Source organism: Ailuropoda melanoleuca, chromosome 15 (assembly GCF_002007445.2).
Source record: "Ailuropoda melanoleuca isolate Jingjing chromosome 15, ASM200744v2, whole genome shotgun sequence".
NCBI lineage: Eukaryota > Metazoa > Chordata > Mammalia > Carnivora > Ursidae > Ailuropoda > Ailuropoda melanoleuca.
The window spans coordinates 65347872-65362575 of NC_048232.1; the positions used below are offsets into that span (position 1 = coordinate 65347872).

Here is a 14704-nt window from a genome sequence, read left to right on the forward strand (position 1 = left end):
ACTCAGGTCTAGGAGTTAAGAGAGAAACTGTGATCTTGTAGCTTGATTCAAGTGCTTGTTACCTCGACCTGTACAGTTGTTTGCAAAAAAAGGGGGGGTGACGCCTGGGGGGCTGTCAGTGAGCGTCTGCCTTCGGCTCAGGTTGTGATCTCAGGGTCCTGGGATGGAGCCCCACGTGGGGCTCCCTGCTCAGCGGGGAGTCTGTTTCTCCCTCTCCCTCTGCCCCTCCCGCCCTGCTCATGCTTTCTCTCATTCTCGCTCTCTCAAATAAATAAGAAACCTTAAAAAACAAAAAAATCAGGTTCAGACCTAAGGTAGACGCCTGGTGCTCTCATACCTAGAGGCCCTCAGATTACTTCACCACAGCCAGAGATTGTTGCAGCTCCGATCATTTCCTAATTATCACCTCTTTCTACCCTTCCTCTCCGTAAGGACAACACACATTTTCTTCTAACAGATGAACCTCCAGCATATCTGACCCAGAAAGCGTAGCAGCCCGGACAGAACTTCTAATTGCTCACAAGTCTGATCTATTCCTAATGGGATTGGAAAGCCAATTTTGGGCCCCTCACAGAGAAGTTAGTGAAGTGGTGGATGGACAGAGCACAGGAAATCCCAATCTAGCACAGGCCAGCTTTTAGTGCTTGGTTCTGCTCTTTGTTAATCAATCAGCAACTTGTCCGACATACACAATGAGTACAGTTATCTGCCGAGGGCACCAAATTTAACCCATCCAGCTAAGTGAGGGAGAGTGAGGCCAAAGCAGTGAGGCCGTGAGCAAACTTTTGTGTCTTAGGATCCTAGAATGTCTCAGAAGAATGCTTGGTGTATTGATTTCTTTAGCTCAATAGTTCACAACCTTGGCTGCAAATGAATTCATCAGGTGGGGAAGAGAGAGGGGAGCTTTAAAAAATACTGGTGCTGGGATCCTACCCTCAGAGATGCTGATTTAGTAACTTGGAGCTCTTTATTAAAAACAAACAAAACACCCCAGGTAACCCTGATGTGTAGTCAGTGATATTCTAGCTTCTTCCAGATGTCTCTTATACCAATAGTCAGTTCTATCTCGTAATTTTCATATAAGGAACCTAAGGAGTTTTAAAAAGTCATATAAATGCCCTGAGTTTTACTCAATGTCTTGAGCTGAGATTTGGGAATTGAAGTTCACTTTTTCCTGTAAGTTATCCAGTGCTCTTGAAGGCAACAGTCTGGTTCCATAATCCCAGCATTTTTTCCCCAACACTGTTAAATTGTCCTATGGTGGCTGCTAACCAGTGTCCAAAGGCCACCTTCTCAGGGGCTCATGGAAACTAATGGCAATGTAGCCTGATATGCTGTCTGATCACTGAAGCTGCTAGTTTTCCATCCAGAATACAGAAGGGTGTTGCATTGCTTTTCATCCTCCCCCCCCCCCCCCCCCCCCCGCCAGATACAACCAGTTCCGGAGATCCCCCATTTCCCTGAAGGTCTTTTGCCTAAAACCCATTCTCTGGAACCAATCTGGGTATTAAAGTTCTTTTGTTTGCAAGCAACAACAACAACAACACAACAACAACTGAATCAATGACCTTAGTTAGCTTAAGGAAATAAGAATATATTGGGATGGATCCTGGGATAGTTCACGGGTCCAAATAAATGGCGAAAGAACCAAAACTAAGGAAATAAGAAATCTCTGATAACCTCCTCCTTAAAGAGCTACCATAAAAGCCATCCAGCTCTGCTGACTCTTAGCCTCTGTGTCCCTCCATCTGCGTTTCAGATTCCCACAAGACAATCTGTTGGCTCAGCTCAGCTTTAGGTCTTCCCCTCTCGTCAGCTGTGTGAGGCCAAGTCATGAAGTGTAGACGTGACCACAGCAGCGAAGGGGGGCTGTAAACCCGGCACCACCCCAACAGAAGTCTACTTCAATGACCCATGTTTGTCAGCCTCTATTTTACAGTTCATGAATGGTAAAGGTGAGGGCAAAAAGGCACAAAAGACATTGCTTAAACAATTTTAATCAAGTGAACAGTAAGCAGTAAAAGTGCAATTGCATGAAAAGCCCACATTTCACGTGTTCAAACTGTTTTCCAGTGTCTTTACTTGTAAGGTGTTGAAGGTGGGACCCACTCTTGAATCTTCTTTCTAGTGGTAGAATAAGGTACATATTGTTCTGGAGTGCCACTCACATTGAACTTATGGTTTGTCCAGATGAATTTACGAGCAACAGGTGGTTTTGTTGTTGGAGGATCATCGGTCATACAGTGAAGCCAACGATGCCTTAAAGAAGCAAAGAAAGACAGTTAGTTACAAGAGGCAGGGTAGTGTGGTGGGAGGAGGGCTAAGCGGGCAGTTCTGGGGGCTAGTCTGTGGGTTGAGCTCAAATCTCAGCTCCCTCACTTACTAGCTGAACTGCTATGCTTTAGCTTTTGCATCTGAGCATCCCGACTTCTGAAGGATGGCATAAGGATTAAATGCACCTAGAAAAATTCCTGTGCACACTAGGTACTTGTTAGCTCTTGCTTTTATTGTTACTGTATCTGGAGGACACTAGCAATTTTAAGATACACATTATTTTATGTATCTCTATGACAAAAATGCTGCCAATTAACTCATGCTACTATTGATTAAAATAGTATCCTAATTCTAGATGTCAGAAGGTATTTCAGAGCTGATGAATACAGCACTGCCGACAGATGCTCAGGCCGCTCTGGTGGTGGAGCTCTAGCTGAAAACTGAACAAAGCTCCTGCCGAAGAAGAGGTTTTTGATAGCATCTTAAATTCAAGCTTATGATGCAATGATTTTGTTATATTAAAAACATTAAATCACAGCCTAAAGTTCACAAGTATTTCAGTTTTGAATGTTTCACAACTAAATTTCAAAGGACAGGTACATGGAGTAGAAAGGAAAGAGACCAATGATGCTGCAGCTAATGGCAGAGAAAGAAGGAATAAAGTCCAATGGACAAAGAGTAGAACTAAGTAGGAAGCCACACTGAGGGACAGGAAGTAGGGAGAGAATTCATACCAGGTCCTCTAAGGCTGGGAGCTCACAAGATAGCTGTTATGGGAAAACGGTGTTGAGAGGAGGGAACAAGCAGAGAAATGTGGCTCCAAGGAAAAAAAAGGGGACTTCCCAGCTATAGAGAAAAGGGCAAGTGGAGGAGATTTCAGTAAAATAACTAAGACTAAAGCTAATGAGAAGTTTATGATGCTATTTAAGTTTAAGAATATTTGCTAGCAGTAACTGATAGATATAGCTAGGTAATTGGTTAAAACCAAGAAGAGAGGAGATAAATTATTATTACTGTTGCTGTATTTGTGTCTAAAGACCTATCATGATCAGCTAATATAATAAAGAATGAAGACTTCTGTACACACTGGGTTGGCATCTCTCTTATATCCTCCAGCGGAAACGGGATTAGTGAAAGTGACCTGGACCAATAAACCTCGACTATGAACATGAGCTCTGAACCTCTGAGATGATGGCGGTGAGACAGGCTCCACCAGCCACTCAAAGGAGGGATTAGTTGTCAAAACCAAGGTTGATACTTATCAAGGGGCTTTATTTAAGCTTAAGGCACAGCAGAAATATTTAACTGTTACCTTGTCAAGGCAGCTTAAGTAACTAACTTATTTGAATAAAATAGAAAAATTTATTCAAATAATTGCTGTCAAGACTCTTGAAGGTTAAAATGATATTTAAGGAATCAGAGTCCGAATCTCATATATGCCTGTTCAGTTACTTAAGTGAGGGAATGTAGATCTCATGGAGAAATAGAAAATGCTTAAGAAAACTGAAAATATTTTTTACCATGATACATAAAATCTGAAAATGTTTATCCAGCAAGGCTACAGGCAAGAGTCAAGGAATGAATAAGCGATAATTTATTCTCATGATGGCAGTATGAAGAGCTATAAGAAACAAGAAAATGTTTTTAATCTGCTAGGCCGATGTTACCCTCTGCTGCTGTTGTTAAATAAAGGCTAAACAGATCATACCTTTTAGGTTTCCACACCAAAGAGTTTTGGCAAAACAAATTTTCAGCTGGGTCATAAAAAAAAATTTTTTTTTTTTAATTAAGTAATCTCTACACCCAAAGTGGGGCTCGAACTTACAAACCTGAGATCAAGCGTCCCATGCTCCACCAAATGAGCCGGCCAGGCGCACTCAGGTCATTTTTATTCCAATAAATTAAAGACACCAAGCCTAACAGCATTGTCTAGAAAACTATGTTCCAGCTGGCATTAAACCCACTTCAATTTTATACCACCTTTAATATCTTAAAGGACAAAATATAAAACTGCTTAAACTTGATGGTAAAATCAGTGTGAATACAAGTAAGAAAACTGACAGAAGGGGAAAAAGTTATAAGTTCAAAAGAGATCAGTATTTGTAAAGAAAATATATTACATTTTAGGAAATAATGAAAATATATTACATTTTAGAAAAACCCAGTATTCAAATATATTGAAGTGTGTTGAAATAACTGAAAACAAAGATACTAAAATCACAGTTACAACATAACTCAAATGGAAATAAATCCCACCAGTGGCTGACCCTATTTTCAGCTGTTTTAAGAGGAAGAGTAGTCAATGAACAGGGAAGGAAGACATTCCCCTTCTTTGAAAATATACTTCACTTAACGTAGTCCCTCAGTGTAAGGTTGTCCACCATTCAAAGCGCAAAACGGAGGGATTTATTTGTGAAGAATAAAATAGCCTAATAGGAAATTAAAGAAATTAAAATATATGGGACACCTGGGTGGCTCAGTCGGTTAAGTGTCTGCCTTTGGCTCAGGTTATGATCTCAGGGTCCTGGGATCAAACCTGCGCCAGACTCAACGCCCAGCATAAAGTCTGCTTGAGATTCTTTCCCCCTCCTACTCCCTCCCTTTCTACTTCTCCCTCTGCTTGTGCTTGCTCTATCAAATAAATAAATAAAATCCTTTTAAAAAAAAAAGGTACCAAAGGTTGGATAACAGGTTCAGAAGAAAATAACAGATGATTTGAATGAAAATACTCGAAAGTCCAGAACTGCTCCACCCAGGAACTGTTAGATGCAAGCAGAGTCCAGGAAAAGCAGCAGGAGAGAAAAGGCCTGGAGCAGTTGAATGCATGAATGGAACAGGAACTGAAAGATAAAGTCAGCAATTAGTATCAATGGCTGAAAACCTGCTGAAGACCATCCCCTTGCCTTATCTCCTTAGAGATCACACTTGCATCACGTGAACTGGGAAGTTGAGCAAAAGAGTGAAGCAGAAAATGGCAATGACCTTGTCTATTGGACAGAAGCTGATGTGAAGCGTATCACTGATGATGCTGACGTCAATGGATCCTTTCAAAGTTCTGAAGAGGAAAATCAAGAAATAACCAGAAAATTGTGGGAACAAAAGCAAATGAATGAAGAGCTTACAGGACAAACAACCCACCAAACTGAGGAAGCATCTTTGCAGTGTGAAAATTCATAGCTTGAAAGTGAGATTCAGCAGCTGAAGCTTCAAATTACATTAAGAACATGTCATGCAACTTCAGGGAAAATTATCTGAGGAAGAAATACACTGCTTAGAAATGAAGAAACTTCCCAACATGTGTAGAAACATGAACTCCACATATCAGATTCACAACCTCTACAAGAAGATGGCAGAACACAGGGGCAAAGAACTAGAGAGAAACACTTCCCACTACAGAAAGATCCTCTTCCAAGAAAAAAGAGCCCGAGAAAGCTGTATGGCAATTGTGCTGATGGACAGAAAACTCGAGAAGCTAAGAAAAGAAAATGATCACAAGGAATGTTGGCCAACATGGAGTCCAACTTCCAGCCTTTCCCCAGTGGTCCTTTTACTCCTGTTGCTCCACCTACAGCCCCCAGAGGCCCAGAAGTGTCAGGGGATCCCTTGGACCATCAGTCCTTCCAGGAAGGAGGACGGTCATCCTTTGAGGGCCCAGGATCTGCAGTCACCTGCAAGTCTGACTCAGCTCACAGCAGCCAGCTCCTGAACACCTACAACCATGGCACACCTGTATGTGTTTTCTTCTTTGAAGTAATTTTTGATTTATCTCTTTTTGGTTTAGCTACTGTTATTTAATTGGAGCTACAATTGTTCCTATTCAAGTAGAAATAGCATTGTAATTTTAAGACAATATTATTCAAATAAAGATTCATTTAATTAAAAAATGTTATTAAAAACAAAGAAAGTTTAATATTCCCTTTCAGAAAATTCCCAGAAATAAAATCTTACTAAATAACAGCGAATAACAGTAATAAAAATCTAGGCAGTTTTGAATCTTTCTTCTCCTTGGATAATATACATTATTAATTTTGGGAATCAAGGCTGGCTTCTGACCATAATGTTCATGTTTCAGATGTTTGCTTGCTTGCTTTCTTTTCTTGTAAGCCTGGCATATCAAATTTTGGGGGGAACTCAGTATTTCTCAACAAATTATGCTAGAATGATTAATTTTGTTGAAAAAGAAATCAAGTCAGATTTCCTAAACCATATATCAAAATAGATTCCAGATAGATTAATAATGCTCAATACGTGAGTGAATATTTATATTCATAAGATATAGTGATATTTAGAAAATGTGAAAGGGGCGCCTGGGTGGCACAGCGGTTTAGCGTCTGCCTTCAGCTCAGGGCGTGATCCCGGCGTTATGGGATCGAGCCCCACATCAGGCTCCTCCGCTGTGAGCGCTTCTTCCTCTCCCACTCCCCTGCCTGTGTTCCCTCTCTCGCTGGCTGTCTCTATCTCTGCCAAATAAATAAAATCTTTAAAAAAAAAAAAAAAAAAGGAAAGAAAATGTGAAGAACCACTTCTAAGATTAACACTAAAGAGCAAAAAGCCATAAAGAAAAAAAAAAAAGTGTACTTCTATTACACAGAAACCGAAATGTCTATGTCTTAAAACTCTGCAAACAAGATTGAAGGATAAGGTTTCAGCTCAAGTCATAATCTCTCTCGGGGTCATGAGACTGAGACTGCTTAAGATTCTCTCTCTCTCTCTCTCTCTCTCTCTCAATAAATAAACAAATAAATAAAAAGTTAAAAAAAAAAAGAAGTTGTTTCAGGAAAGAGAGAACTGTGACTTGGACCAGAGTAATCGTGATAGAGGTCATGATCAGATGTGGGACCTATTCAGAAATTAAGCACAAAGAACCTGCTGACAGACTGGGTATTAGGAAGACTTGTGAGGATGACCCTTAAGTTTCTGGCTTGGCTAAACATGAGTTATCTAAGAGCTTAGGAACATTCTGCTTGATAGGTCTATTCATCTATCTACATTGGGCATTTGAAGATACTGAATAAAATAAAATATACATTTATAAATGTGACCTAAAATGTTGAAAGGAATGTAATTAACCAAACTTGCAAATGAAAACAATTGTTTAGGAGATTTTAATCCTTTCCATTAGAATTTATCAAGCATTCATCAAACAAAAGAAAATGATTGTTTATTTTTTGCAAAAATGTTCAATTTACTAATCTTGTTATCCTATTTATAAACTGGACCTCAAGGCTTAACAACAACCAGGCTTTAAAAATTGCAGCTGTAACTTTTTTTTTTTAAACATTCAATTTATGTATTTGTCAGAGAGAGAGAGAGAGAGAAAGAGAGAGAGCGCGCACACAGGAGCAGGGGGAGGAGCAGACAGAGGGAGAAGCAGGCTCACCGTTGAGGAAGGAGCCCGATGCGGGACTCGATCCTAGGACTCCAGGATCATGACTTGATCCAAAGGCAGACATTTAACAGAGTGAGTCACCCAGGGGTCCCTGCAGCTGTAACTCTTAATAATAGAGAACACTCAGATGGTTACTGGAGGGGAGGTGTGGTGAGCACGGGGTGACGTATGCAAGTTTTGAATCACTATATTGTACACCTGAAACTAATATAACACTGTATGTTAACTATACTGGAATTAAAACAAAAACAAAAAAAGAATTGTGATAATAAAAACTGCAGCTGTAATAAATAGCGTGTTAATTTAAAACCCAAATTTCCATTAATCCTTTATACATCAAAAGCCTCTCAGACACTAAAAATCTCAAACTGACAAGAAGAATATTTAGTGAAATGGGAGAAAGTCTGTAACTTATTAAATGAGAAGAGGGGGAGAGGAAACAAAATATTACATAGAATAAAGATATATATACACATACATGTATCTATATATAGTTATTTATAATCATGAACCTTCTGAGGGTATGATTAATAAATTACAATCTGTTCTCTACACTGTGATCCTTTCAAAATATTTCTTCCCTATTCAAAAGCAGATCCTCAAATAGTCATTCAATCAATGAATGAAATATTAACAGTGCTTGTTTCTGGGCCAAGGAATTAGAGTATTGCTTTTTTTTTTTTTTTAAGATTTTATTTATTTATTTGAGAGAGAGAGAGAGGCATGAACAGGGGGAAGGGGCAGAGGGAAAAGGAGATGCAGACTCTCCACTGAGCAGGGAGCCCAATGTGGGATCTGATCCCAGGACCCTGGGATCACGACCTGAGCAGAAGGCAAATGTTTAACTGACTGAGCCACATAAGCGCCCGAGAATTAGAATTTTTGTTTCTACCTCATGTAATTCTGGATTTTCCAGGTTTTCTGTAACAATTGTACATTTTTATAATAAGAAAAAAAATTAACAGTGATTGTACTGATTGTTTTAATAACATGGAAAATTGCTTATAATACTAAGAGAAAAAAAACCTTGAATGATTATGAACTACTACATAAAAAATTATTTAAAAGGACTAAAGGAAATATGCCAAATGTTGACAGTGGTTGTCTCTCAGGGGGATATGTAGATGATCCCTGCTCCCTGCCAGATTCTTTAAATTTTTCTCATCTCTCACATTCTACAACATGAGCCTTGAACCCATAACCCTGAGATCAAGATCCAAGTGGAGATCAAAAGTCAGACCCTAAACCACCTGAGCCACCCAGGCGCTCCTGATTTCTCACACTCTTTTTTCTTTTTTAAGATTGTCTGATTGATTTATCTATTTATTTATTTGAGAAAAAGAGCGCGCGCAGCAGGGCAGTAGGAGGGGCAGATGGAGAGGGAGATAACCCTCAAGCCCACTCTCAGTGTGGAGCCAGGGTTTCCATCCCACACCCTCCGATCACAACCTGACCAAAATGAAGAGTCAGATGCTCTACCAACTGAGCCACCCAGGCACCCCATGATCTCTCACATTCTTATGAACAAATTCCATTTAGAGTCAATGAAGTTCATATTGCCAAATCAAATGGACACTTCTTACCCTATGTAATCTCTCAGCAACAATCAATACGGTTAGCTTTCTTATCTAAATTTTTGAAATGCTATTCTCTTTTGCCTTCCTTCTTACCTTGCTAGCTACTTCTCATTCTTCTTTGCTAGCTTGACCTCTGTCCTAACCTCCAGATTTATATACCTGGCTGTTCACTTGACATATTTATTCTCTGACAGGTATCTCAAACTTACTACATCCACAAAAGAGGCTTCTGATTGCAATCTTCCACTCCCCATCCTACCCTTCTCCCAGTCTTCCATCTCAATAAATGGTACTACCATCTATCCAACCTCTCAGACTCAAAACCTCTGAAACATCCTTGATTCCTACCACCCCCAAGCTACCCCCCTACTTGTACCCCACTTTTCCACAAAGGCATCTAGAACATCATATGCTAACTGAAAAAAAGCTGATCACAAGGAAAAGGAGTTCTCACAAGAGCAAAACATTTAATTTCACCATGGCCCTTGAAAAATCTTCAAGAACAAAATTATTTTCTGTTAAAAAAGGGTAATTTTCAACATATGCTATTATTTTTAAAAGAATGTATTTATATTACTTCAGTAATTTGACCATTAATCTTAGTAAGAAAAATCAATATACAAGGAGAAACTGGCTGTACTACACTGAGGGAGAAAAGATGTTACTTAGAAATGAACATAAGGTGCCACCAAGTGGGAAAAAAAGTATATACAAGGTAGAGAAAAATCTAGGCAAGCCGTATTTGCTTTAACTTGATTTAAAGGATTCAGGGTTCCAATACTTCAAACCACAAAAAAACATCTTTGTCTCTCCTGATACAAGTAGAAACAGTAATTTTATACTATAATGCATAAAAGAGCCCAAACTTTCCACCAATTTACTCTCAACCTTTTATCTTGCCAAATTTCATGTAGATACTGATTACTTACTTGGTTTATCAGTCACTAATTCTATGCAAAAGCTAACTAACATAAAAATGAAAATAAAGACTTTTATTCATTACTATATAGATGGTGGCAATTAGCTAACTTAAAACAAAGATGAAATTAAGGACAATCAGAAGTAGCATAAAACACTCTTTGTAATCTATTGAAATACTTTTTGAGTATTCTGCTCAGTCAAATTAAGCTAATATAAACTCCTGAAAAAGAAATTAAGATCTCACCGCTGATCCTGTAAGAGAATAGAACTTTGATAAGAAAATGAAGGTACTGTAACAAAAAAATAACAGACACTAAGTTAGAGTACAGTATTGGTCTACCAGCTAGTATTCATTAAGTGACTATAAACTCCAAGGTAGCAAGCGCCATATATTTTGTTTATCATTGTGAATCTATAAACCCATCAGTGCCTGACACATAGTGGGATGCTTAATAAATATTTGTTGAATAATCTTTTGTAAGCTGAGTACTGTGCTAGGTTCTAGGCAGTATGCTTTTTATTTTCAAAGTACATGTAGCTCCACTGCCCATTCCAGACATCTGCATCAGCACATACCCCTTCTACCTACTCGTAGACCTAGCAGCCTTACTGGCTGCTGACAGAGTCAAAGAAATGAAAGCCTTGCAATGAGATAAATAAAATGAACTCATTTTCCCACAAGATTTCTCCCCCCCACCCCAGAAGATTTCTAATATTCCCACAAGATTAGGGAACATTATGTGAACTACAGAAGTTTATTAAAGAAATTCCCTGATTCTATAAAAAATACTTGACACTTTTTTTTTTAAAGAGTGACAGAGGGGAGGTAAGGGGCAGAGGGAGAGGGAGAGAGAGAAAATCTTAGGCTCCACACCTAGCACAGAGCCCGATGTGGGGTTCAGTCGCACAACCCAGAGATCATGACCGGAGCTGAAATCAAGACATTGACATTTCACTGACTGAGCCATCCAGGCGTCCCAACACTTCACACTTCCGAAGGGAATTCTTCTCTAGGTGAGATTAAGCAGTTACTGAACAGATTCACATACCATCACAGGCCATCCCTGGCACCAGCGACTCAGAGAGACCGAGGACAGGAACCACAGCTTGCCAGCTAGGCAACACAGGGTGTTCCTCTCACTGGGAGACTTTGCAGTAGTTCCTGCCAGTGGCAGCTGCTCACCCAGCCATCCAGGACCGATTATTATGATGATTTTTTTGGCTCCCTAGGTGACAAAGCAAAGGCTCAAAGCAGATGAGAGCCATGTCAGGTGCAGGAGCTACCCTAACTTAAAGGCTTCACGCTCCACAAAAGCTAACATCTCCAGCAACAACTCCATTGCATCGCTTCAGGATTCCCATTCTCACAAAGGACGTACCAGTTCTGAGAGCAATACTTAGGGAAGCCCAAACACAGCTAACTCATCAGGCATTTTCAATTCCTCTCATCAGATGCAATTTACCAATCAAAGATCAATGTAATCTAGCAATGTACAGCAGTCCCCCCTTACCTGCAGGGGTTAAGTTTTAAGATCCCCAGTGCATAGCTGAAACTGCAGGTAGTATTAAACCTTATATATACTATGTTTTTCCTATACATACATACCTGTGATAAAGGTTAATTTATAAATTAGGCATGGTAAGAGACCAACAACAATAACTAATAGTAATATAGAACAATTATAATATGTTATAATAAAAGTTGTGTGACTATAGTTCCCCCCCCCGGGTCTCTCAGAATACTACTGTACTGTTCTCAACCTTCTTGCGATGACGTGAATGACACAGGCACTGTGACGTGGTGTCGGCCACTATAAACCTTCCAACCATACATCAGGAGGAACATGTGCTTCCAAACCATGGCTGACCAGGCGTGACTGAAACCGCGGAAAGCAAAACGTGGATAAGGAGGGACTACTGTAGCTGATACAATCTAATCTGGTTTCTAGGGTAACAAAGTTAGGCATTTAACGGAAGATCAGATTCACTTAACCCTTTCACCCACAATTCATGAAGTTAAATTGTATAGTATACTAGGTAAAATTACAATGAAGTCCTATCTCCATCATAAACCTTCTATCTTGACCTAAAGACCAGTGTGTATCTGTCTACCCACCATCCCCACTTGGCTAACAGGCACCTCACACTTAACACAGAAAAAGCAGAATTCTTGATTATGTCTTCCAGTTTTGCTTTCCCCATCCTACCCTGTCTTCCTCATCTCAATAAATTATACCGTTCGTAGTTCAGGTCAAAAATCTCGAAGTTATCCTTGACTTTCTTTTCTCTCAAAATGTAATCCATCAGCAAATCCTCTGTCTTACTTTAAAATACACCCTTGTGGTAGGCAGCCTCTAAGATGGCCTCCATGATCAGATTCTTGGTATACACATTCTTGTATAATCCTCTGTGAGATAACAGAAAATGTATATACTGGTCTCTACACCCAGCTCCTGGCACAAAGCTCTTAAAACTCTCGTAATTTCCTAGTGCTAACACTAGGAGCACCTACTATTTTAATATTTGTCTTTGACTCTGACCCTCACACAGAGCTCCTAAAACCCTTATAAATTCTAAGTAATAAGAGCAGTAAGAGCATCTCTTGCTCTAATAAGGTGATTCTGGGTAGGCTCCTGGATGGTCCTGCATGAGGTTCGTCACCAGAAAGACCAAGTCATGATCAAAAGCTTGGAATTTTTGGCCTCAGCCCCTAACTCCTTGGCCAATCTATAGCTGACTGTCAGAAGCACAGGTGCTAACCTGGGCTTGTGAGTGGCATCTGGACGAGAGGTTGAGGAGCGAAGTCTTGTGGGAAGTGAACCTTACCTGTGGGATCTGATGCAAGCTATCTCCAGGGTAGACAGGGTCAAAGATGGATTAAACTGTAGGACACCCAACTGGTGTCAGAGACTTACTTGTCGTTGTGGGGTAAAATCTCTACATATTTGGTGACCAGAAGTGTCAGAAGTGAAGAGTTTTGTACAAATTATAAAGGAGACTCACAAGAGAAACACACAATAGAGAAGAACGGGGTTTTTCCCTACTAAGGAAGGAGAAGACTGAAATTTTTTTTCCCCTTTCATCCTCTCTCCATGAGTATGGACTGCATTTACTGACTCACTTCTAATAACTAAAATATAGCATAAGTGTAGAATGTCACTTCTGAGATTAGGTTTTAGAAAGACTGTGGCCTAACATATACTGTGTTAACTATACTTCAATTAAAAAAAGAAAAGAAAAGAGGGGCACCTGGGTAGCTCAGTTGGTTGAGTGTCTAGCTCTTGGTTTCGGCTCAGGTCATGATCTCAGGGTCCTGGGATTGAGTTCTGCATGGGGCTCTGTGTTCAGCGGGGAGTCTGCTTGAGGATTCTCTCCCTTTTCCTCTGCCCCTCCCTCTAAAATAAATAAATCTTTAAAAAAAAAAAAAAGAAAAGAAAACTAGTCACACACAGAAGGCTGTCGCTTCCATCTCAGGTGATCTCTTTACTTGCTCTCAGGAGAGATGGCCTTGTGGAGGGGCCCACAGGAGTGAGCACAGAAGCGAATCTTGTTGGTCTGCCTACAGCCATGTGAATGAATTTGGCCGTGGATCCTTCCCAAGTCAAACCCTGAGGTGATGGCAGCCCCAAATGGTATCTTGAGTGTAGCCTTGTGAAAGGTCCTAAACTGGAGGCATCTGGCTAAGTGGCACTCAATTAATTCCTTACCCACAGAAATTGTGAGATACTGTTTATTGTTTTAAGCTAAATTTGGGATAATCTGTTATATAGTAATGGATAACTAATACTCCAAAACTCAACCTGCATCACTAGCACCTTAGTCCAGCCTCCAAAATCTCCTGCCCAGACAATATGTACAACTTCCTAAGTGATTAGCCTGTTTCCATACTGCCCCCTTCCTCATTCTTCACAGCAATGGCAGAGATGCTTTAAAAAAAATATAAATCATAGGCAATAATTATAGGCAGTAGAACATAGGCAGTAATCTCTTGGACATTGCCCTTAGCAACATATTTATGGACGTGTTCCTTCGACAAGGGAAACAAAAGCAAAATTAAACTACTGGGACTACACCAAAATGAAAAGCTTTTGCATAGCAAATGAAACCATCAAGAAAACAAAAAGGGAACCTAGAGAATGGGAGAATATATTTGTAAATGATATATCCAATAAGGGATTAACATATATAAAGAATATATACAGCTCAACACCAAAAGACCCCAAATGATCTGATTAAAAAATGGGCAGGGGCACCTGGATGTCTCTGTTAAGTGGCTGCCTTTGACTCGGGACATGATCTCAGAGTCCTGGGACTGAGCCCCTTGTTGGGCTTGGCAGGGAGTCTGCTTCTCCCTCTCCCCTTGCTCATGCTCTCTATTTCTCTCTCAAATAAATAACTAAAATCTTAAAAAAAAAAAAAAATGGGCAGAGAGGGCACCTGGGTGGCTCAGTCAGTTAAACATCTGCCTTCAGCTGAGGTCATGATCCCAGGGTCCTGATCGAGCCGTGATCAGGCTCCCTGCTCAGATCTGCTTCTCCCTCTG

The 14704-nt window shown here is 40.0% G+C and overlaps 1 protein-coding gene across 1 annotated transcript in view; it reads right to left on the reverse strand.

Annotated features, from left to right (window-relative positions):
• Window positions 1-1978: 1978 nt before the first annotated feature.
• Window positions 1979-14704, reverse strand: part of NDUFA12 (NADH:ubiquinone oxidoreductase subunit A12) — a 23914-nt gene continuing 11188 nt past the window's right edge. The window contains exon 4 of the mRNA XM_002919244.4: window positions 1979-2259. Within this exon, the coding sequence (XP_002919290.1) occupies window positions 2079-2259 (181 nt within the window). The 3' untranslated portion in view covers window positions 1979-2078. The remainder of the gene's footprint in view (window positions 2260-14704) is intronic.